General features: G+C 37.8%; 1 protein-coding gene across 1 annotated transcript in view; it reads right to left on the reverse strand.

The window, feature by feature from the left end:
- The window catches only part of CPS1 (carbamoyl-phosphate synthase 1), a 136,936-nt gene that overhangs the window by 61,845 nt on the left and 49,723 nt on the right, over positions 1-25,368 (reverse strand). Inside the window, exons 16-21 of the mRNA XM_007421662.2 lie at positions 23,913-24,041; positions 21,877-22,021; positions 19,108-19,318; positions 17,654-17,852; positions 12,830-13,006; positions 10,160-10,278 (exon numbers count right to left, since the gene is read on the reverse strand). Coding sequence (XP_007421724.2) covers positions 10,160-10,278; positions 12,830-13,006; positions 17,654-17,852; positions 19,108-19,318; positions 21,877-22,021; positions 23,913-24,041 — 980 coding nt within the window. The remainder of the gene's footprint in view (positions 1-10,159; positions 10,279-12,829; positions 13,007-17,653; positions 17,853-19,107; positions 19,319-21,876; positions 22,022-23,912; positions 24,042-25,368) is intronic.

Genomic DNA, 25,368 nt, shown 5'->3' on the forward strand with positions numbered 1-25,368 from the left:
GCTATTATTAGCCCTCCAGAAATATAAAATTGGCCAACCCACTGTAGCTTCTTTTTCCCTGATAATCTTTTGCACACAGATATCAACTTCTCTGTCTAGTTAGTACCTCTTTCTCTCTGAGCACCTCTCCTAGCACACGCACACCCCAGTTTTTTCCTATGCCACCATCATGGGATATAGTGTAACCTCTCCCCACATAACAAGATATAGAACAGGGCTGAGCAAACCCTTGACGAAGCAATCTCACACTGAAGTCAATTGGGGAATAGAAACAGAAACTCACTTTAATGCAGTGAATCAGTCAGAATTCTGAAAACTGCTTTATTAAAATCCTGCACGACTGGAACCAGTTTCCATATCAGCAAAGCGAGAGCAGGAAAACAAAGCGACTAATACCAGTTTCTCTGTGCCAGCCTCTCTCCCTGCGGTTTGACCATCGCTTTGTGTATCTCACTTCTGCTTCTGTTGCCTCTGCTAACTGAATCATTAATAGAAATAGAAATAGAAATAATTGTCAGCAGCCATAACTTTGACACAGTGAAGAAGTGCCCAGGAAAAGCAACACTTTGACCATCTTCTTTACCCAGCCTGAACCCAATGAAACCAAAGATGAGGGGTCTTTCCCAGGAGAAGTAAGCTTGGCAGTTAGTTATGCCAACCTATCTGGCATCCCACAAAATCCAAAGCAGCAAAGCTAGACCATCCCACAAGGGCAAGTCAGAGGTAATTCTGTGGGTTCATGCCACACCTGGCACCCCCAGAAAGCAAGGAGACAAATAAAAGCTTACTTTTAAAACATTTTTAAACTTTCAGTTTTTAAGTCAGAGTGCACTGGTTGAACATCTCTCTAAAGGCTCTCTGTTGGACAGTTTGGAGGCTGTTATCTTGCTTTTTTCTCATCCCCACTATCTTTGAATTAAAAGAGATACAGGAAGAATATTTTAAAAATATATTGGGGTACCCTTAAAGTTATCCCACTGAAACTGCTTATGTTTTCTATTAATGGTTTTGTTTTGTCTTGTTTTGTTTTTATTAGTTACAACTTTTGCTCTTTGTTGTTCTTATACTATAAATCAACTTGAATCTTGTACAGTAGAGCAATATCTAAAGGTATATAAATAAATAAAATATTTATGCCCTTTCTATTTTCATCCCATTCTGCCAAAAAAAGAGTTAGATGAAGATGTTTTGAGCCATTAATAGGCTATGGCCAGATTTTTAAAAAATAAAATATGGAGACTTGCATTTCTCCAGATCAAATAAATTTACTCTTGTATATTTAATTACAAACTCAAATGAAATCATAGCCTCTGTGACTCTTTAATCAAGGCTGATCCATACCAGCACATATGGCTGAAACAGTTTGTTAGGTGGAAATCAGGAAGCAGGAGTATTAGGTATGTTTGCCACCTTGAGTTATACAATACATTAAAAAGGTGGATATAACAACAACATTGGGGGTTGTTATTATTATTGTACCAAGTAGCAACAATGGTGCAATAATAATAACAACCCCCAGTGAGGCACTACCTTGACATGGTTGTGGGGCTTGAGTGCTCCAAGGAGGATGAGAGCTATGCCAGAGGTTCAACCAACTGGACGGGTCTCATCAGAGGAGCCAGGCAAAGTGTGTCTCTCCCATAAACAATATGGTAAGACATAATTTACAGAAACCTTATACCGGATCAGTCGTCGCCCAGGTCAACAAGGACCGTGCTAGATGTTCTAGTTCCTGGACATCTGGTGACAAGTGGGCTACAGGATTCAGTACTGTTGGGTGAGCAACCAGGGCCAGCCGGACTACTGGAAGAAAAGTTGTTTGCCTGTCACAAATATACAAAGACTGAAAACAAAGAAATAATGATCTGCTATTACAAATCAAGTCCAACAAGAAGAGGATATCTGAAAACAATGCACCAGTTCTGGAAAGAGCAACATCCAGAATCAGAAATAACAGAACAGAGGCTAGCAGATCAACGTCGATTTATAACATGAAATAAAGTATTCACAGAAGTAGAACTGGAAGAACTGCAAAGGTCTACCCAGGGCAAAGAAATCAAAGCCTTGCCAAAAGTAGCTCAGAATATAGAGGCAAACCAGGGGGCATCGGCAGTACTGGAAGCCAGCATAGCTATTGAATCATTTTCATTCCCAAACCAGGCACCCTCTCCTCTGCCTTCTCCTCAGAAAAAACAAAGCCCTCTAACTAAAAAACAAGAGGAATTGAAACAAAGAATAACAGAGCACCTAGAATAGCACAAAAACAACAGAATAAGGTTGCCTGCACTGAAGCTTGTTACAAAGAAACAGCTAGCACAAGTATTAAAAGATGCCAATGCTGTAATATCAGATATAAGCACCAGCTCACTGCAAGAAACAAACCAACTAATGTACAGCACAGCTGCAGTTATAACTGAGTACCTTGGATGCAAAATCAACAACAACAACAATAAAAAAAACCAAACAGTGCCCCACCAAAATGGAAGATCAGGTAGGAAAATAAGATCAGCATGCTAAGATCAGATGCAAGCAAACTAGAACAGATGAAAGAAAAGAAGCTGAAGAACAAGAAGACCAAAGAATACAGAGCCCATCAAGTTTGTCACCGGGGGGCGGGGTTGTAGTTGATCTGTATTTGGGGTTTTATTTCTGTAAGCCACCCAGAGTCACCATGAGTGAGTTGGGCAAATAAATAAATTGCATAAAGGAAGGAAGGAAGGAAGGAAGGAAGGAAGGAAGGAAGGAAGGAAGGAAGGAAGGAAGGAAGGAAGGAAGGAAGGAAGGAAGGAAGCCTGATCAAGAAATATCACCTAGAAACAAGGAAGATCAAAGAAGCACTGGAAATAATAAAGCAGCAAATAACAGGCATAACCAAAAATATCGGCAGACACGAAGCTCGAATTGCACACTACAGGCAGAATCTCCAATTTCAGTCAAATCAGAAATGTTTCTACCAGTCCATCAATGGAGAGACTGCAGTGAACCACTCAATCCCTGACAAAGAAGAAACAGTGCAGTTCTGGGCGCAGCTATGGGACAACCCAAAGAAATACAACAAGAATGCAATTTGTTTTATTCTTATCCAAGGAGGTGGATAAGAATGAAAAAAAAAAAAAAGCTGAAATGGTGGAGAAGAGGGCAAGGAAGCTCAAGAATTGGTCAGCACCAGGTGAAGATGAACTGCATGGTTTTTGGTTGAAACATCTGACTGGTTTGCACCCACTCATAGCCAAGCAGTGTAACAACATATTGCAAGGAGGTGAAATTGAAGATTGGTTAACATCTGGCAAAACCTACCTGATAATGAAAGATCCAACAAAAGGGGCAGCATCAGGCAACTACAGGCCAAATACCTGCTCACCAACAACTTTCAAATTGCTAACTGGTATAGTGCACCATGAAGCCTTACTGAATACTAAAGAGACCAAACTGGCCTACAAAAAAGACCAAATGAAGAACAGAAAAGAAACATGGCAAGGCAAAGTATTACATGGCCAGTATACACACACACACACACACACACACACATGCACACACACGCACTAGCAGGCAAAGCAGATAACAAGAAGACCTGGCAATGGCTAAGAGCAAGAAAGTTGAAGAAAGAGACAGAGGCGCTAATTCTGAGTGCACAAGACCAAGCCTTAAGGACAAGTGCATATAAAGCCAGAACTGAGAAGACAGCAACAGATAGCAAATGCCATCTCTGCAAAGAAGCTGAAGAAACAGTGGATCACCTAGTTAGCTGCTGCAAGAAGATCGCACAGACTGACTACAAACAGTGGGACGACAAAGTAGCAACAATGGTGCGTTGGAATATCAGCGAGAAATACCATTTGCCTGCCAGCAAGAACTGGTGGGACCACAAAACAGACAAAGTCATAGAAAATGAAGAAGCTCAAGTGCTCTGGGACTTAAGAATTCAGACAGACAAGCACCTGCCACACAACACCCCAGACTTCACAATTGTTGATAAGAAAGACAAAAAAGTCTGGATAGTGGACATTAGAATACCCGGAGACAGCAGAATAGAAGAGAAAGAACTGGAGAAAACCACAAGATGCAAAGACCTGCAAATAGAAATAGAACGATTGTGGCAAAAGAAAGCAAAGATAGTACCAATAGCAATAGGTGCCTTGGGTGCAATTCCAAAACATCTGGAGCACCACTTGAAGACCATCGGCATTGACAAAATCACCATCAGTCAATTGTAAAAAGCAGCTTTACTTGGAACAGGTTACATCCTGCAACAATACCTTTAACACCATCAAACAACAACATCTTGCTTGGGATGTTGTTGCTGGGAACATGTCTTGGGAAGGACTTGATAGGTGGATAAAAATGCCAAATCCAGCCTAAACATCTGGCTGACTGTGCAACCAACAACAATAATAATAGTTCTTATCAGTGACAATGGAATACATAATCAAATGTTTTTGAAAGCCAAACAGAAACTCTTAAACCCAGGTTTACCAGGAAGAATGGTCAGAAATCATGTCTGTAAAGCAGGACTAAGGAATAGAGCATCAATCCCTAGCTACGTTGGTGGAAAGCCCTTTGGAATAAGGGAAATATGTCAGATTCAGAATTTGGGTGGAATGTGATATTGGAGGAGATTCAGGCAGAATATTGGAGGAATTTCTTGACTGTAAGAGTTGAATAAGCAGTGGAATCGTCTCCCCCTTACAGTCATGGACTCCCCACTCACTGGTGGTTTTCATACAGGAGCTGAATGAAAAATTCTGGAGATGATTTAAAGGATTTCTTCATTGAGCAAGAGGTTTGACCTATAAAAGGATGACTACTAAAGTCTTTTCCAACTCATACATTCTATGATTCTATGTACGGAATGACCTCAATACACATTAGACACAAATGGGTTTCAACTGAGTCCAGACAGAATCCATCATACCCCAGAAAAAGCCATGGAATGGGGACAATTTAAAGAGGATGGAACTTTTATCCTCTTTCTTGGCCTCTCCCATATTACTTCACATTGTTTACCCTTACCATTTTATATATTATAATCTCAGAGAGGAAAATTATCAACTATAACATATATTTCCCCTCTTCTCAAATGCATACACACCCACCCACAGGATGAGGAAAAATCATCTACATGATCTATGTGTTATCTCTTGCTTTCTTCTGAATATAATCAGTAATACCAAACTTGTATTTCTAGGATAGAAATACACAATGTGACATAATCACTCTATTTCCCCAATAGTTGCACGGGATCCAAATGACAACTTTGTTCCACAAATTGGCCAGAAGATAGGACATACTTTCCAACAAGCTTTCTTGTTAGTGGAGGACATGTAATGGAGTCATAAAATGAGATGTACATTTGCATGGTAGATACATGATTCACAGAAAACCTTCCACTATGAATTTGTGTATTTTGGTAGGCTTCCAAGCTACAGATAAAATTGCCTTGGAAAATGAAATAAGTGGATAAGGGTAGATTTGGTCCAGGAGATACAGATTCCAAACTGACCATCTGTGGTTAGCCAATTTTCTGTGAACTATAAACTCTTAACTGAACAAGCATCTATAGCATGGTATGTGCAATATTCATTTTCTTCTTACTGCAATTCATTTTACAATATTTAATCACTTCGTTATCTTTATCTGGCTAACAGATCAAGCTGCCCAAAAGTGAATTTTTAAAAAAGAGTTATATGTTCCAGGTTTCTAGACATTTTTATAATGCAAACATAAATAACAATGGTAACAGAAAGACCATGTTGCAGCTAACAGAGATGCAGATCAAGCAACAAGGAAGTTGCCGCTGTGTTTCCAGTCACATTTCAACATTGCAAAGAGATTTAAAGGGAAGATTGTGTTACAATAAGTTATTTTCATGTTGGAAACAGTTCTACAGGGAGGGTAGAACAAAATGGAATTGGAAGGGTGAGGTTGAAATGGTGAATGGAAGCAGCAGGACACAGAGTTAGCATTAAAATGCCATATCCAATCCTATAATTTCTTTAACTTTCTTTGGCAATAATTTAAAAGGCTACATGTGGGAGTTTCTCCTAAGTTGAAATCACAATATATTTTCTTTTCATTTCAGTAAATGTTCTAATGCAGAGACCTAAGATGACCCCCATTAATATATTTCCCTCTTCATGCTAATATCTCCTCATAATTTCCTTAAAAGCCACGGTGGATGATGAGTATATGTCTCTAGGAACATTTTGGCTTAGAACCAATTGAATGGACTATTGTCAGATTCTCCTTCAAAGCTTTGTGCAAAGCAGCAACAGAAGGAAGGAAGGAAATGAATGCAGTCTAATATAGTCCCCTAAACTATAGTCAAAAGCAGAATATTCCTTCCTTCCTTCCTTCCTTCCTTCCTTCCTTCCTTCCTTCCTTCCTTCCTGCCTGCCTGCCTGCCTGCCTGCCTGCCTGCCTGCCTGCCTGCCTGCCAGCCAGCCTCTGATCATCAGGCATGCCCTATTAATTTCAGTCATCAATGTTGTTTTTCACTCTTCTCTCCAATGTAACTGCACCATACAGCCAAGAATAGGGATGGATGAGAAATTCATTGCATGAAGGTTTTTATACAAATAAAATGATTTTTTGTACTTTGTGACATGAGGGAGATTACAAAACAGAGGCCATGTTGAAATACACACCTTCCAGAATTTTGCAATATAATTTGCAGCCAATGGTATGGACCAAAATATTATAGGAAAATGTCCAGATTTGGAAAAAAAGTGCGTACCAAAAAGAAAAAAGCATACAGAAGTGTTTGTGAATATTTATGTGTGCTTTTTTCTGATAGCACCAAAAAGGACATGTGGTTAACAAAATGAGAATTTTTGCAAAAATGTAAAAGCATTTGAACACTTTACAGAAGCGTTAACATCTAATAAAATTGTGCCACAGAATTTAAACAGCAGCAACTGTGATCAAAGGGGCTGACCAAAATCATCAAGCTGGTTGTTGTGCATTCCACTAGCTATATGTTGTTCATCCCTGGTTTGATGCATACGCTTGTATTTTATTCATTGTTCCTTCATTTATTTCTTTAGATCTGATGCCAGTATAGAAAGTAACTTTAGTATTATTCCTCCTTATAATAGATTTTATAGACTAGCACAATGGAAAAAGCATTAATAAAAACTGCTCAATTTGTTTCTGATTCATTTATGGGACCGAGTCTGTGCAAAAGGCTAACTATAATCAATCACTGTGTCCAACAAAAGAAATGGAACTTATGAAAAATATGGGTAATTGAATGCATATGACTGTTTCCTTTTGAATGAAATCAAAAAGACAGTGTAACAAAACATGGAAGTTAAAGGGGAAATTACCTGAGATGTGTGCTATGGTAAATTATCTATCAAACTATTCTTCCATAGTTGCTTAAGCTTAGCTAAAGCTCCAGCTGACTTTCTGAATAAAATGAAAACTACTCAATTAAAAATTTACAGATTGTCAAAGGAGCAGAACAAAGATTAGATGAAAAGCTTTTTTTCATAACAATAATTCAAAACCTTTCTGCCAAGTTCCTTCCTGACACTGGAATGTATTTAATTATTTGACAGAATGTGAGTTTCTGGTGCCCTCATGTGGCTGTCAAAATCCATATGCATCTCTAGGTAAAAAAAAAAATGCCCTTACTGTGCAGACAGTAATTCAATAAAGACACTCTATAGGCCTCATAAAATACAAGAAAGGGAAAGGGAAAGGGAAAGGGAAAGGGAAAGGGAAAGGGAAAGGGAAAGGAAAAGGAAAAGGAAAAGGAAAAGGAAAAGGAAAAGGAAAAGGGGAAGGGGAAGGGGAAGGGGAAGGGGAAGGGGAAGGGGAAGGGGAAGGGGAAGGGAAGGGAAGGGAAGGGAAGGGAAGGGAAGGGAAGGGAAGGGAAGGGAAGGGAAGGGAAGGGAAGGGAAGATAGACCACAATAGCAGAATGGGAATACTGACTGACAGCCTTGATCTTCAGTTTGCCACTCTACTGTATTGTATTTTATACACTCACACTAGAGACCTAAAATACTATTTTCTATTTAAATACCTCTTCAGTTGTAGCTGCCCAAAAAGAAAAGGGATGGCAAGTTGATTAAAGTGTCAGACTAGTGACTCATCCAGACAGCTCCCCTGTAGCTTAGAGTGGTCTCCTGGCTATTTTTTGAGTACATCCACAAGATAGTCAGGATGATAAAAGCAGGATCATGCCATCATGTCACAAACCCTGTCTCTTGTGATATGGCACACACATATGAAAGGAGCAAAGCTTGCAGTGGGATGGCATGATCCTGCATTCATCATTTTGATGAAAACAACAAGATCCTGCAGACACCCATGTCCACATCAGAACCTCTATCAAGAAAGTGGTGTTTTCTATCACAAAACAGAAGAGAATTTCCTACTTGAACTTTCCATGGAGGAGGAACATGGAGGAGGAGCTTGAGGGTTGTCAATTATCTGCAGGCCCACTGCAGGACTACCCCCTTCCTATATGGCTCTTGTTTTCATGGTTAATGTCTGGTCTGGCTGCTGGAAAGACCAGAACCCCCTCAGCAACCAAAGTTGTTTTCTGGACTCAGGGGAATAGAAAACTCATAGAACACTTTCTACAAACCTGCTATTCCTACTGGTAACTTCTGCAAAGCTGCCTGCCTCTCTCCCCCTGGGCAAAGCTGCAGCTACTGTCAGGAGAGCAAGGAGCAGAGAAAGGGGGAGGGATTCTTCTCCTTCTCTGTCACCTGTCTCTCCTCCTTGCTCCCTGTCCTCTACCTCCTGCCCAAACTGGATCCTTCACATTCCCTGCTCCTCTTTCATTTGCTGCACCTTCCCTCTGCTCACCAGTGGCTCATTGAATCAACATTTACTCGGGTAACCCAATTTTCTGGATTTGCACATCACACTGAACCATTAACTAACTTCATGGTCTGGGTTCATCAACACAGTAAGCTAAAATGCAGATGACTAGTCTGTAGTTCAATGTGTCATGTGAAGTCAGTTTATGCCATCAGATTATGAGCCTTCACCAAGCCTTTTGTCTTACATCTTTAGCACATCTGGTTTTGAGATATGATTCAAAAATTACTGCCTTAATGGCTGGGATCAAGGTACAAGAAAGAGCCCACATATTCTTACTTGAATTTTAAGTCTTCCTCAGACTCAAGTGAGGCAAAGAGTAACCAAAAAGTCTTCCTTAGTGGAAGCATCCAGTTATGGAATGTCTTCCTTAGAAATACTTGCCTCTTTCTTTCTTTAGCTTAATTTGGTGCCAGAAAAAGTTAAAAAAAACAAAACAAAACTCCCAGGACTTCAGAAGATTTTATTGTCCTGAAGAGTTGTTTGTGCACTTTTTAGGTATCTGATTTTATTCCTTCAGCAAGAGATTTTTAGCTGTTACTTTTATGGTAATATATTTGGTTGCATGTTTCTGCCTTTCCTTTAGGAGCATAAGATGATGTTCCTTTCTATTGTTTTCCTTACAACAACCCTTGGAAACAGATTTGGCTCAGAGAGGATGATTGGCTCAAAGACCCCCAGTAAGTTGGAGACCATGACACACTTTGAGAATCTATGTCCATTAATGGATTCATCTCTTTCTTGTCAGTGCCAGAGCTGCCCTCTCACTGATCCTGCCCTTTTGGACTCAGTCTGACACACCACCCAAAGGAGGAGTCAAGGGAAGTGGAGGCTGCCACTCCTTCTTCTGGCTCTGGGTACAATTTACACTGCAAAAGAGGGCAGATGAATATGCAGCTCAAACCAGGACAGGGTGCTATGGTTGAACCTTGGCAAATGCCTGACCATACTAATCCCCAAATCATGCTTCTTTCTAAGAGGATAAACATTGCTGGAAACATAAATTTGGAGCAGCAGAAAGATGGAGACAAGAATGAAATCCAACCCAAATGGCTTGCCAGGAGAAAGGGAAAGCAGTCCCTGAAAGAATTGTGTAGTTGAGGCAGTGGAGCAGCAGTACAACCAGCCCACTCAGCCACAGCATTACCTTTATGGTTGCATTGCCATGACCACCCTTAGTACGCTAGTTAACCATAAAAAAGAAAAAAAAGAATATGCAGAAACTTTTGCTAGACCAGCACTTTCATAGAAACAACCATCTGCCATTAGAATAATACAGCAAAAGCATATTCAGCTGTCTTTAGAAGAAAGTTTAATAGACTTACCTATTAAGAGCTTTTAAGTTCTTCTCCATGTTCACAATATCACGCATTTTAAAGATGAACCATTTATCAATGTCTGTAAGTTTATGGATATCATCTACAGGAAAGTTTTCATTCAAGGCCTACCAGAAAGAGATGTTGATTAGTCATGGTTTCATGAATTAAAAACTGACTTGTTCCTGAACACTGCATTGAATGAAAATATGTGGTAGTTATTTCTCTCTTGTATCTGTTCTGAAATTTAGCTCTTTCTAAATCTAACTTCCAGCAACAGTTTATATGGACTGCTTTTTAATGCAGTCCATATAATCTGTTAATTTAATTTAACTAGTTGCATTTTATTTTGTTTTCACTGTTGCCATCAAAAAAAAAAACTTCATGCTTAATATTCCCTCCAGTGTTCCTTTAAAACTGTATGCTAGTTCCATATGTTAGAAATTATGTTCAGAAGTTTATAAAAGCTCATTTCAAAGTCTTAAATCTACAGAAACTGGTCCATATAATTGTAGTCAGGCACAGCTTTCACTTAATAGTATAAAATATTATTTCTAAGCTTTAGTTGGAGTCAAGTAAGGAGGTTTGCCCAAGATTGGTCAGATAAGTTCAAAAATTTCATATTCCTTTTGGAACAAAACATTGAACTGTCTTCCTGTATATTAGTTTTAAGGTTTGCAGGTTCCCTGAAACCTTAAGAATCAGCCTTATAAAAACAATCCGACCTATGATTATTGTCATGGATTCTGGCTGAAAAGGAGAGAAACACTGTGGACCTTCAGCAGTTTGCTTAGATGTTCAGTAGAAAGTTCCCCGTCTCAACTGAACAGGCAAGAAAGTTCAGTTCAAATCAGTTTAAATCTCACTAGAATTAGATTTCTTCTATACAACAGTGATTTTCAAATACACATTGCCTTTAGCTTTCAAACTGTGTTCCAGGGAATCCAGTGGTTCCTTGTAAAAAGATCAGTTGCAGTAGACAAACTTTCTTGGAAAGCTTGCTCACTACTGCCAAGAATCCTATATGAAGTGCAACTTCTGGAGAGTGAAAAGATGTGTTTTAGCAACACTGAGGGCCAACAGATCTGATTATGGCCCCAGCTGTACTCATTTGGCATGATTCAAAATTCCATAATGATGATTCAGTATGTTGGCATATTTGTTAAGATAGGAAATATTCCCTGAGAGAAGCAAACTTGACAACCACAATACTATATTTTCAAAGAGACCCTGCTGAAACGTTCCTCTCTGATAGGCACTACAGCATTCTTCCTGACCACACTGGTTTGTAAACAACCTGTTGATATCAATTTCTCCTTTCTTGTGAAGCCTTATACACCCAGTGAAGCAACTGGTTCCTTTCAAATGAGAAAATACATGCATTCATACAAAGCATCTTTTGACCCAATTAAAAAGCAATGGCTGTCCACAGAAAAAGAATAACAGCAGCTACCTAAATTATACAGAGTTGCTTACTCATAATTTTTGAGTTAGACTTTACAATACCAACAAAGATGTAAACGATGTTCTCCAGGGAAAAAGGGACTTTGGGCCCACTGAGGCACAAAAGGATATCCGCCTATTAAAACCTGTACAGGAATATGACTAAATTATTTAGGTTTTATGCTCACTGAGGAATAAGTATTAGCTTAATTTTCTTCATAGCAAGCTAGTTTTCTGTGGGCAGAGATTTGGATGAGCATTCATTCATGTAAGCCTCTACATGAAGTCTGAAGTAGTATACCCCAGAAGTATAAGTAAGATCTGAGTCCTGTAGCATTAGTATTGGCAACTCAAGAAACAATCAGCACCATCATATACCTAAAACGTAGTGACGGTTCATGTAATTTGAATGTGACTCTGCAGTTCTTTATCCCTATCTCTACTTCTACCTCTTTTTTAAACAGGAAAGTAGCATCCATAATACAAATTTGTAATTGCATCTTTTCAAAGCAGAGTGTCAAGACTCCTTCTCCATCTCCAAATGTTGGATTTTGAGAAAAGTGAGAGTTAAAGGATTTTTGACAAGCCTAGCAAACGGACTTAATATGGCATTGCGCTAACGGGGATAAATAGTTCATTCTTTAAGTGTCATAACAATTGTTGAAGATTTCTGGCCAGCAAGTTCCAGCCGTCTAGATGAATTTTAACAAGTAAAGAAAACTGAAATGTCAAAACAGAAAAGAATATAAAACATATTTGAATAATTCCATATTCTGGAAGAATCAGTGTCCGTTCTTCTTAGGTTGATGCCATAAGCAGACTGTATAATGGCTTCGGGGAATCTGAAAAGTAGTCTATTTTGGAGAAAGAAAATTAACAGCAGGCTTGTTCTTCCTGCTTCTTAATTATTAAAGATTTAGTGTAAAGGCTGCCACCAGACTACCTATGGTCTCGATCTTCATAAAAAAATTACACGAGAATGTTGGAGGTTCTGATACTGTGAGATTATTTCAACCAAGATCTTGTTTGGCATGAACAGTTTGCTCTATTAAAACAAGAATTCTGCCACATTCAAAATGTTCCACCTGAATATTCCATTCTCTTTGTTCTGGTCTCAGGAAAAAACATAGAAAGTGCTGATTTTCATCTTGAAAAGGCACTACTATCTGTCCGTTAAAAGAACTGTTTGTCTATTAGCTAGTGGCAAGATGAAAATTCAGCTATTTCTCACAGTACCTTGGCCACAGCGTACACCCGCGTGCTGGAGGCCTCAGATAGTTCTTTTCTGAGATCCACGTTACTAGGCCAGTCTTTATTCATTGGCAAGCATGACGTGAAGCCATCAATGGATGGGTGGCACATTCTTAAAGCCTTCTGAAAGCTCTCTTCAAAGGTGCGCCCAATAGCCATAACCTGAAACGAGGAAAGTCTTATTATTGTCATACATAGGAAGTGCTCTTCTGTTTCAGGATTTCTCAAGAAAAATAACATTCAAGTTGCCACCGTAAAAATAAATTAGGAGAAGAAGCATAAGGCAGAGTGATCTGTGCACAAGAACCTCATGTGTTGAAGAAAACCAGAGTACAAGATGTTAGAGATAAAGTTTAACAGCTTTGATTCTTTGCACCTAAAACTTGATTGACCACCTGGGATATTAGGAATAGAGATGGCATGCAAGTCCCTGTCTTCCTCCTAAGCGGAAGACTTTCAGAGTTTTTTTTCCTACAAGAACAGAATCACTTATTTCCTTTCTTCCATCTTCCCCTTCCCCCCACCATTAATACATTTATCAGAGACGCAGGTTTTCTCCTAGAGCATGTAAACTTTATCCTTAGTAAACTTTACTTATCTTTTTGGACCTGAAGCATCAACCTCTAGTTACTGTAAATAGGCTTGGTTGTGCTCACTCAGGCACACTATGCTACCCACCCATCCATCCCAATTAATTAACCGGAGAAGCCAAACTAGGGCTACATTCAAACATTTCACTACTGTACAAAATTTCTCTCCAAAGGACATGGGAGCATAAAGCCATCTTAGGAGGAGCTTTTGAACTGCTTTTTAAATACATCGGTAATTCTTTCAGACAGAAAACAAATGCAGCATTGCTCCCTCCTCTGTCCTGCTTCATGTCTTGGTTGTTTACAAGATCCAAATCATTATCATCATCATCACTTTATTACTACCAACACTACAACAAATAGACAACAAAAATATACCTTTCAATATCGAAATAAATCAATGTATCATAAAAGTTAAGGAGGAAATGCTATTTCAAATTCTATGGTGAAACTACAGAGCTGCCTGACAGAGCAAAGTAAGTTCAGTTCCTCACATTTGTTGGAGATCTATGGTTAATATTTTCCCCAGTTTTTCTGACAAAATTCAACCCTATTAAAAAAAAAAAAAATGGAAGGGAACATTGCACTCAAAATGCAGCTGACCCAGTTGCCCCCTCCCTTGCTTAGTTGATCCAGGATGACTGGCATAGTTAAGCATGAGTCGTTTTTACATCCTCTAAGCTGCTGCAAAGGAGGCTGACATTTTTTGGCTATTAAAAAAATGAGACCAACATTAAAATGATAAAATAAAAAGCTGCAGTGGCATGATTAGGGTTGGCACCACTGCAGACCTCGCCCCTTTCTTGAACTCAAAGTAAAAGAAAGATAAATAATGACTAGGCCTGGGCTGACTGGTGAAGATCCACCTCAGTTAGGCATCTTGCCTCCTGGAATCATTTGGTTCGCCCTCAGCGCAGCCTGTGTGGAAACAAGATCCATCTGCCTGGATCACCTGCTTCAATTTGGCAACATGGACTGCGCATCACAGTAGCCCCTATTAGCGATCAGATCAAAAGCAAAGCAGCTGCGTTCTGGTGATTAGAAACGCGGCATTGCTTCACTTTACATCAAAGGGCTGTTTCAGAGGAGGCAAAGCACCCATTTGTATGCCATAAACAAGTTTTGCATACCTTTTTTAAAAAAGAAAAATGTACAGTCATTGTATTATTAGATTAAATAAGGCTTTCCATAAAGGAGTTGTCTATATTTTACTTTTTTCTATGGAGGTAGAAAGGAGATCTGATTAAAGAAAACCTGATGCTCTAAAGAAAGTCTTGGATGTCAAAATAATACAGCCAAAGAATATATTTTAAAACCATTAAGAAAAAAGTCTGAAAACAAGCAAATATGTTATTAATGATTATACGTTGCAAAACTGTTGGACAATTAACTAATTAACTGCATGATTTACCCACTATGTCACATTCCATTCCTCTTGAAACCTACAGATGAATGTGTCAGTATTACTCTAGAGAGTCCTAAATTAATTTTTTAAATGCCATGCTCTTTTCCACCATCTTTAAAACAATGTCCATAGGTATTCTATTAGAAAAAAATGAAAATGGAAATAAAAATAAAATTGCTGACAGCTGAAAATGTTGAATTTGATTTTCTGCTTAGTTATTAATATTCAAAGCATTCCTTCTGCATAGGTCTTAAGACAGCAATCAACTACTATATACAAGGAGAAAATATGAAACAAATCTCATACCTTACATGTGGTTACTAAAATCATCATACGTTGCCAACAAATAGAAAATTGTTCTCTCAAACACTTCTTAATTATGAAAGAAGTTGACTAGAGATTTTTGCAACTCTCATAACTTGAGAAGCCGCAGCCAAGCTACAGCTCCAATAGCATACTGAGGTTTGGTCAACGTTTTTTGTTTGCACATTTTAGTAATTCTAAAATAGATACATAGGTGTCTCTGAGGCAGGGGATAAGGAAAGAAACATGTGTCATGATGTTGCATTGTGCTGTGATTCACAATACACTTTTCATCATTTTGATGTCATCATGGTTAGGAATGGATGCCTCCGGATGGAAGCGGGGGTAGAAGGAATAGCAGAGGCAGCCAAGAACAGAACTCTGCTTGTTGAGAGCAACTGTGTTCAACCTAAAAACTTAGTCTTAGGGTGGACATGGGCACAATGCTATCCTGAGCAAGTGCACATGACAGTCTAAACACATAGGGTACTGTAATATCATTTTTCCAAAATTATCCTTCCCATTTTTGACTTGCAAAATTCAGGAAAGAGATTCACTGAAGGATGGTATACTTCCCCAACAGTTTTTGGAAGTCCAAATAAAATGTATTAGAAAATGTTCTTGTCATAATTTTTGGCTATAGAAATACTGACTGAATGATACTGTTCTCACTGAAAAATAAAGACAATAACTGGCAATTAAAAAAAACAACAGAAAGAGTCAAAGCCATTGTTTGCTTCAAGAATGAATCTGAGTGTGAGGTGTAGTTACACTTTTATTAATGAGTACAGAAATTGGGAGGCATTTCACCAAATATTCTCCAAGGGAGGCTGAAATTCCCAAGAGTTTGGAAGTAGCTCAAAGAAGAGAACATTCAAACATTTATCAAAACATTAGCCACATTCTAAGTTATTTCATGAATCTTTTCACTCTTCTATGGAAGCAACAAAGAACTCGGTTGTCCTCACTGTTAAATATTCATGTATTTGATTGACTGCTATTAAACAAAATTACCATATGCATGAGCCACTATTTATCTTTATATTTTCATGCCACCTTTCGTATCTCAAAATGATCCACCACATTAATTTGTCATAAAATGAATTAATAGTCAAACATAAAATTCATAGTAAGATCTATTTAAAAATAATTTATTTCAATATTAGCAGAAAAATAACTGCAACAGTAAATAGTATCATTATCTAGCTCTTAAAACCAAATATAAACAACTAGGTCTCTAGACCTGGCTTTCAGTCAGTAAAGGCACTCACTCTGGGAAGAACAAGATGCCTATGGATGTTTATGCAAGGAAGGACTTTTTACCATGCTCTGCATCTTGTATGAAACAGTCATAATTTAGTCCTCAGACTAAACTGTTTCAGTTTGTATTAACCAGTTCCTCCTATCAGGAGCTCCAACAAACAAATAGGCTTGAACTGCTCCAATTTACCAGCGAATGTGAGAACTTGGACTTTTAGAGACATTTGCACAAAGAGTGATAATGTTCTTCCATTATTTCTGGAAGAACTAACTAATACAAGAGGCTTAAGTCAGCTTTTCCCAAGTTGTCCTGGAGGACGCTATAAAAATTATAATGGTTGGCATTCTAATGTTTTTCTTTCCCACTTTTTACTTCACATGAGCAACATATTACCAGAAATAATATTATAGATGCTCAAAATTACTTTTGAAAACATGTCTACATCACACACTTGACTTTAAAAGTAATTCTGTGTTCCTAGGGAACGCTGGTGGTTTTGTGAGAGAGATCAGGTAATCTCTGACAGAAAATCCTTCACAAACTATGATGTGCAAGATTCTGGAAAGAGAAAGCTATAATAATTTAAAGCACAAATATATCACATAGATTGGAGGATCTTCAGAGATTTCAGATTATAACTCTTATAAATCCCAGCCAGCATGAACAATGGTTGGACTGATGGTAATTATAGTCTAAAATATCTGAAGGGTATGAGGGATGTATTCCTTTATATAGCTTCCAACTCCCTAGCCATGGATCTAGAATGCCTTCAAAAATGCCACCAAATGCTAATCTAGATAAAGGGGGAAATGATTAAATATGTGGATATTCATATTTGTTTTTATCTTGGCCTCACCCACTTGTTGGAATGCATCCATGTGCATGCACACATGTACACACACACACAAACACATATTATTTCCAAGCCAAGAGTTCACCAAGAGCAGCCCTGAGCCTGAAATAGGTTTTCTATTGCTGGTAGAGACAGTGTATTGTGTGCAATGGTTATGAATGTGAAGTCCAACGATTAACAGGTAGAGCTACAAATCAAAGAAGATTTCTAGTTCCTCTTATCTCTGCCATGTGCCAGCAATCTTAGAGTAAGCCTGTGTCTGTGAAACACTCTGAACTACTGCATCCTCTTCCCGCTCCCCATTTCCAACACTATCATCAACACAGCCAAATGATCTCAATATTGTTTTGAAAAGTATATATTTCTTTGGAAAACAGGGGGAAAGCATTGGACTCACCTCACCCACACTCTTCATTGAGCTCCCAATCTTGTTGGATGCACCCTGAAAACGATCAAGGTCCCAGCGTGGTATCTTGGTTACTATGTAGTCCAAGCTGGGTTCAAAACAGGCAGTGGTCTTTCCAGATACTACATTCTCAATTTCTGGTAAAGGGATCCCAAGGGCTATTTTGGCAGCTATAAATGCCAAAGGGTACCTGGCATTAAGAACAAAAAGAAACATTTTCATATTGACAGAGGGTTAGAATCATAGGAAATCATAGAATCATAGGGTTGGAAGATATCTTGGAGGTCTTCTAGTGCAACCCTGTGCCCAGAGCAGGAATCCTCCAACCATCCAAGCTTTGGCAGAAAGCCTCCAGTGTTAGAATGCTCAAAGAATTGTCTATTAAAGTGGAACTATATGCAGCTCATCTAATAAATATTGAATCTTGGGCCCAGCTCATAGCATACGGGAGCAGTGCAGCTTCTTTTGACCATATTCCTTCAGCGTGTTTGAAGGACAGAAACATTGCATGATGTAGATATCTTGTACTGTTTAGGCTACAGCAAATGTTGTAGTAGAGAGTACTCATGTGATCTTGAGTACAGCAAATAAAACATGCTTGGATAATGGTTGGAAAACCATATTCATAGTAAAAGTATTCTATGTGCATTCAATAATGTACTAAGACGCAGATCAAGAAAATAGAGGCTGTTGGAAAAAAAGGACAGAAAATGCATTAAAAGCTTTTGCATATCATAGAATTGTACAGTTGGAAGAGACCACAAGGATCATCTAGTTCAGTGTTTCTCAACCTCAGCAACTTTAAGATGTGTGAACTTCAACTCCCAGAATTCCCAGCCAGCATTCTCCAACCAGTATGCAGGAATTCTGGGAGTTGAAGTCCACACATCTTACAAAGTTGCTGGGGCTGAGAAACGCTGATCTAGTTCAACCCTCCGGCAGCTACATAGTTTTCAGGTTTGGTCCAGGAAGTACACAGAGACCACATAACTTATTTTTCTTCAGGGCTTCAGCATTTCTCTGGCTTGCCCACGATTTGTGGAAGGGAATGTGTCCAGCATTCCTACTCCCAAGGAAAAGAAAAAGATCTAAGGTTACAGCACATTTTGTGCACCTACAGAATTTAATTTTACATTCCAGGCGACAAAGCAATCCTTGAAGGAAAGACATCAAAGCAGACATGCATGATAATCAAACAACTCTAGCAAGGATGTCCAGCCTGAGGGTGAGGGCTGCATGCATCCCTGGAGAGTCTCTCCAACACTAAATTATAAATGTTAACATAACAGAATTGGAAATTTATTAAATATATAAGGGCATTCATGAATTTAACTGAAATTGTGTTTTGACATAACCATCTATTTAAACATTTCCAAAGGCTTTGTAAAAACATTTCAAATGCTTCCCTTGCTTAATTGTTCACCCATGACTGTATCTTGCCTTACCCTGTGGCCTTCGATGCTAAGGCAGAGCTTCTAGAAAGGCGAGCATTGACTTCAATGATGCAGTACTCTAGAGAGGTGGGATTTAAGGCATACTGGATATTACACTCCCCCACAATGTTCAAGTGGCGGACAACCTTGATGGTTGATTTGCGTAGCATCTGTAACTCTTCATTTGAAAGGGTCTGGCTGGGAGCCACTACAACAGAGTCTCCTAATTGAAGAAGAAAAAAGGTGAAGAGCAGTGATCATGATTTAGTCTAACTGTGCAATGTTCAGTCTGTGTTAAAACTATAGACATATTTCTCAGCCATCAAACATTATCAGTAGACAATGCACAGAACTAAAATGCATGGGAATAGATGTGCTTAGTACTGGATGCCAATTTATTTATTTGATACAATTTAAAATAAATTAAAATTTGAAGCTTTGGGAGTGGACAATATACAAATAAAATACATACATACACACATGCATTATAAGACAATATTAAGAAGATGCTAAAATGCTGACCAACTATCAACAATCTTTTTTTTCCATGTATCTTGAATTCCATATATTTTTGATGAACCTGGATTCAACTTCTGTGACAAATAGCTTCATTCTACTGTACATATTTATCCATCTGTTGCAATAAAGCTCCAAATGAATGAGTCATTCCTTACAAATTCAATTTTTTTCAAGGGTACTTTATGCTATTGATGCATACTAGAATTGTGCAAAGTATTTGAAAGAGGTGATTCATGAAGTATGGGAGTGCATTAAAAAGACTTCTTTGTAATTGTTAAAGCAGCTTTGTCATCTATATATCTCAAGCAAGTCAAGGCTTAAACTTCACAAATAACACGGCTGCTTTAATGATTCAAAGAAATATGTTTTGCTACATGCTCCCACACCTTGCAAAGCACATCTTTAGAATGCTTTGCGTAACATTAATAACTATCTACCCTCCTAAATAGAGGCTCTGCTGTGCTATGAAATGAAGTGCCTATGATTCTGTGGAATCTCCTTAATTGGAAGTCTCAAGATGTAAAACAATTGCAGATGTTTAGGAATGCAGCAACTTGACTTTTCCAACTCAATGGAGCCTCCAACCTGACTACAAATCCTATGCACATTGGGTAGAAAATTAGTCCTACTGAACTCTGTCAACCTTCCTTCCACATTAATATACAGTACATGGGATTCAATTCCCATTTCGTTTTTGATCATATTCAGTGATATTAGATTCAAATATCAACTTTAAATTGACCATGTTCTTGCATGCTGCATGGAGACATCACAATATCTTATCAGTTGAGTTGACATAGGAATACTTATTGCAACTTTTAATGGTACTTCATGCAACTCACACAAATACTTGAAACATATCAAAAAACTATCAGAAAACCAAATGTTTAATGTTTGCCCAATGTTATCATAAAATTCACAAATGACAAATAAATGGGACTCAAACTGAGCAGGTACATACCTATAAATATCTTGGAGTGCAGTTCCATGCTTCTCTACCCTTTTTTTTTAACCAGGCAAGTGTCACACAGCATATCTCTACAGCTATTGTAAGATTTTGCCACTCAAAAGGAGCCCATTACATCCCTGCAGCTTGCAAGGTTTTCCAAGCTAAGGTAGTCCCTCAGCTTCTTTATGGCTCCCAAATTTGCCCTTTTGCAAAGCTTAACATTCTTGAAATTATTCAAAATAAGCTAATTAGAGCCATACTGATGGTTCCAACAAGTATCAAAAATGCCATCTTACACGTAGAAACAGGTATAATCTTGATGGATGCTAAAGCGTCGTTTCTTCTTATTACCTTTTGGCTAAATTAATCCTACTTCCTATAGGTTTGGACCCATTAGTACTTAGAGATTGTTTTAAATCACTGTGACTTCAAAAAGCTCTAGATAAAATTCATTTACTGGGCTTCTCTATGGAAAGTTTATGCTCATTAGGTTTTGATAATGCTAGAACTGCCCTCAAACAATGAATGTGGGTTATAGATCTCCAAATTTAAGCAAGGTGTCATAGCCTAATATTTATCATATTCTTCCAAAAGGGTTTGCTCCACCCTTCTATTTATCATCCATTATGATTCTGAATTTTTAAGAATTCACTTTAACCAGGCTGGATGCATTGCCCTCAGCAGTCCTTTTTGGACATTTTAAGGGTACTCTTATGTATCTTCAGTTATGTCCATGTGGTCATGGCTCAATAGAAACTCTAAGCCGCGTGCTACTATATTGCTCCCCATATAAGCATTCTAGACAGAACTTCATTGATCCAATCTTGAAGAAATTTCTGGATAGGGAGTATGAGTTCTACTTAATGTTACTTCTTTTGGACAAGGACTCAAAAATATCTTCCCAAGTCATCCAGTTTTGTGCTACAATCTGTACAATACACTGCACCATTAATTACTGTAAGTTTGGAACTTCTTGTAAAACTATTGTTATTCTGTTTTATTTTATTATATATGTTCTTAACTATTTTTAGACCCTATTATACTTATTGTTTTTCTGTTATATAAAGAAGTGTATAACAGCTCTACTTTTAAATATTCTTTTGTAATAAACTGATTTGATTTTTTAATTGTTTTTTGTAGCCTATGTTCAGAACCGTTGGAAGATGGTTCTGGAGGTTGGAGAGGGCATTTGATGTTGAAAATCTCTGAGGCTGGATTAGGGAAATTGGATCAATACTATAGTCCCAGAGATGCCAGCACTAAGCCTTGGGATTCCAACAACAAAGTATTAAATAATAACATCACAAACCTACCCGTATGAACTCCCATTGCATCAACATTTTCCATATTGCAGACAGTGATACAATTGTCAGCTGCATCTCTCACAACTTCATACTCAATTTCTTTCCATCCTACCACTGATTTCTCCACAAGGATTTGATTGGTCATTGCAAATGCCTTTATGATTACAGAGAAAAGAAAGTCACAAAGCCTGCATAGATGTGTTAGAAAATTAACATTTTCTTGAAAAATGGCTGCTGTCAAAGGGCCATTTCCATTAGTAAAAAGAGCTTTGCAAGAGCAACTGGGCTACATACAGAAGTGCACAATAACTTCAGTGAAATTTTCCAAAAACCTACTTATCATCATGCATTAAATGATTCCTTTTTATTTAGATCTCCTCAGTGACTGAACAAAGATTATATGGTTCTCTATTAGGATGCTGATCCCTCCCAAGAGGCAAACAACAGGAAAAGACCATCACCTTTCTCCCCCGTTAAACTTGCAGAAATATCTGGCCTGCTTGTTGTATTCAAATCTAACCCTACCACCTGGCAGAATGAGGTGGTCAGTGCAGATGGCAGATGCCAAAGCCCTAACACCACAATCTAGCCAGCAGTTTTTAGTTAAAACATTAGTCTTTTGTCACTGCTGAAGAAAAATTCAACTGTCAGCCCAACTGACTTGTGCCTATGGAACTAGAGTAAGATGTCTAATAATCTAGTTTGGGGTGATTTCTGGTTATCTAGTTACTTAGATGCAAATGTGCTATGCTTTCCTTCCTGACTCTAACTTTCCAGAGGTTACAACTTGATGATGTCATTTTGTATATAATACAGGTGGGCATTATATTATTCTGCTTCCTTTCAATAACTGTTATAGCATGATTCTGTTCATCATGACTACATAACAATGTCTCTAGTACATCATGTAGTAATGATGTCTCTTTAACCTTCACTAAACTGGAAACAAGCAGGCTATGATCCTAAGGTCTTTCAATGACAGAGGCCCTCCCTATGGCTATTTTTGTAATTAAGGCAGAGATTTCCAAAGCTGATAAAGGATGAGACCCTCAAAGAGTTACAGTATTTCCATAATCTGTTACTGAGGTTGTTTCCTTGTTCATATTTTGAGATACCAATGACTTCTTCCACATAATCCATCCAAGTGAGGATCCACCCTTCACTTTTCAGAGATAGCAAGTTTTATAACCTCACTAGACAGGGCACCCAAATAAGGTAAAAAATCTTCTCAATATTATTCACTTTACCCTATGGTATATTTCTTGTTGAAGGTTTGGTTTATTCTACAGAAGGTTATCTGTCATCCCAAAATACCATAAAAATATTAAGATTTTAAACATTATTGGATATTGATTGCTTACTAATCGCACCATCATAAAAAAAATATATCAACATGAAAAGCTGAAAATGGATAAACTAATTTTCAGGCTGAATTTGCTAGTTGCTTATAAGATATGTAAATTAACATTGAGAAATGTAGATTAAGGTAAAAAGAAATGGAATGCTGCTTTGCTTAGTAAAGTAACCTAATTTTCTAAAAATTATTTTAGAATTTCTACTCAAACCATAGCCTTTGTTATTATTTTGGGGTGATGATTTTTAAATAAATTCCAATTTACATATTTTTGCTATCATCTTTTATTATTGATACTTATGGCAGTTTTTATATCTATTTTATAGATTGATTATCTTTTTTTTTTTTAATAAGTAGTTACAGTTATAAGGGAAACATACTTATTTAACTTAAAATAGCTGCACCAAAGAGGTAAGGTCTATAATACAGACCTCCTTCTTCTTCAGCATTTGGTGGACTCAGAGCAGTGTTAAAATAATTTGCCAAAGCACTGATACTCAGATTGAAATACAGCTGGTATCTGATGTTTCCATAGTATACTAACAAAGATGCTGAAACTGAACTTCCAATGTACACTCTGTCCAACATATGGCCTAAAACTCTGCCTGCTGTGACCTGATTTCTATCTTTGATGAGCCCTGGATTCCAGATGTGATACCAAAATACTACCAAAGAACAGCCAGAATAATACCTTGGTAGCAAGATCCAGGAGATGTTCCTTGTCAATACATAAACCTGATCCTAGTCCTCCCAAGGCATAAGCTGAGCGTATCATAACAGGGTAGCCAATTTTTTCTGCTGCTTCCAAAGCATCTTCTATCTGCCATAATACAAAAATGAACAGAAAACAAGATAACAATAGATAGGAAATCTCTCAGCACCTAAAATCTTTGAGTATCATCCGATTACTGTATAACATGCTACAAATAGACCTGTGGATGCCAGTCAGGTTAATACTTACTATTTATGTTTGGACAAAATGGTAGATAAATTTAACTCTAATAACTTTCCTGAAAAAAATCTGGGAAAGATAAGTTTGTTGAAGATGATAAAAAGACTTCATTAGATAATTTTACACATTCCAGTATACATACCTCATGGGAATGGATGACAAGATTCCCTTTCATCACCTTATGACTAACTGACCACAAGCAGCAATGGTAGGTAGATATTTAAGGATTTACTCTAGACTCCCTCTTTATCATTCTCCCTGTTCTTTATCTAAGAAATTGCTAACTTTGCTCACTTCCTTTTGCCTTTCTTCTCAGGCATACATACAGAAAGCATGAACCTTTTCATTCTTCTCTTGCTAGGATGTTGTTAGCTAAGTGTTAGACTTTGTCTATTTTTCCTTAAGCAAATCTCTTTTCTGTTATAATTATGAAACCTGCTTCACTAAGCATTGCTCAGGTCAGATTTCTGCTCTCAGAAATGTTTAAATGCCCATACTTCCACTTATAGTTCCAACAGGGTTATGAGCCCAGGAATAAAATGAATGTACAAAGAGCTTCCATAAAGGAGAGAGAAAGGGTAAGTCTCTTGAGCAGTTAAAAAAGTGATTAGAAAATAAAATAGCCAATTTCAGAGATGGAGTCATGATAAAGTTGGAATGATCTACCTGAGAGTGAGCAAGTCCATTTAAGGGAAAGCTATTTGGAAAATCCTCCCAGTCTTATATGAGAATTAATTTTGTAATAAACTGCTTGCAAAACTTTGATATGTATAATGCTGAAAGACAGGATGTGGCTTTCAGTGAAGAATCTGCCTAGAAGGTTCCAGCGGTTGACAAATCAACTGCCCTAAGATTGGGAGACAGGACAAACCTGTTAGACCACACCTTGATCCACTATAAAATAAAAAGATTAAAGCAATTAATGTGAGAACTGGTGGGCTACTAGAGGGTATCAGTTTGGATTCTGAGGCAACCTCTGATTTTATTTTAAAAAGAAGAAGCTATATAGGACAGAATAAATGAATACATTATTTGGAAAATAGACAAAAGTCCACCTAAGCTGGAACAGCTTCATAAAATTCCATTGTGCATTAGGCAAAGGACAGATGCTCTATTTAGCAATTAAAGATGCCTTATATCACCCAGATTGGGAGTCAAGTAAAATGTATTACACAGAAAGGACATGATAATCATT

This window comes from Python bivittatus, unplaced genomic scaffold (assembly GCF_059951505.1).
Source record: "Python bivittatus isolate LINGU-HERP-01145 unplaced genomic scaffold, Pbiv_v1 ctg000200_np1212, whole genome shotgun sequence".
Taxonomy (NCBI): domain Eukaryota; kingdom Metazoa; phylum Chordata; class Lepidosauria; order Squamata; family Pythonidae; genus Python; species Python bivittatus.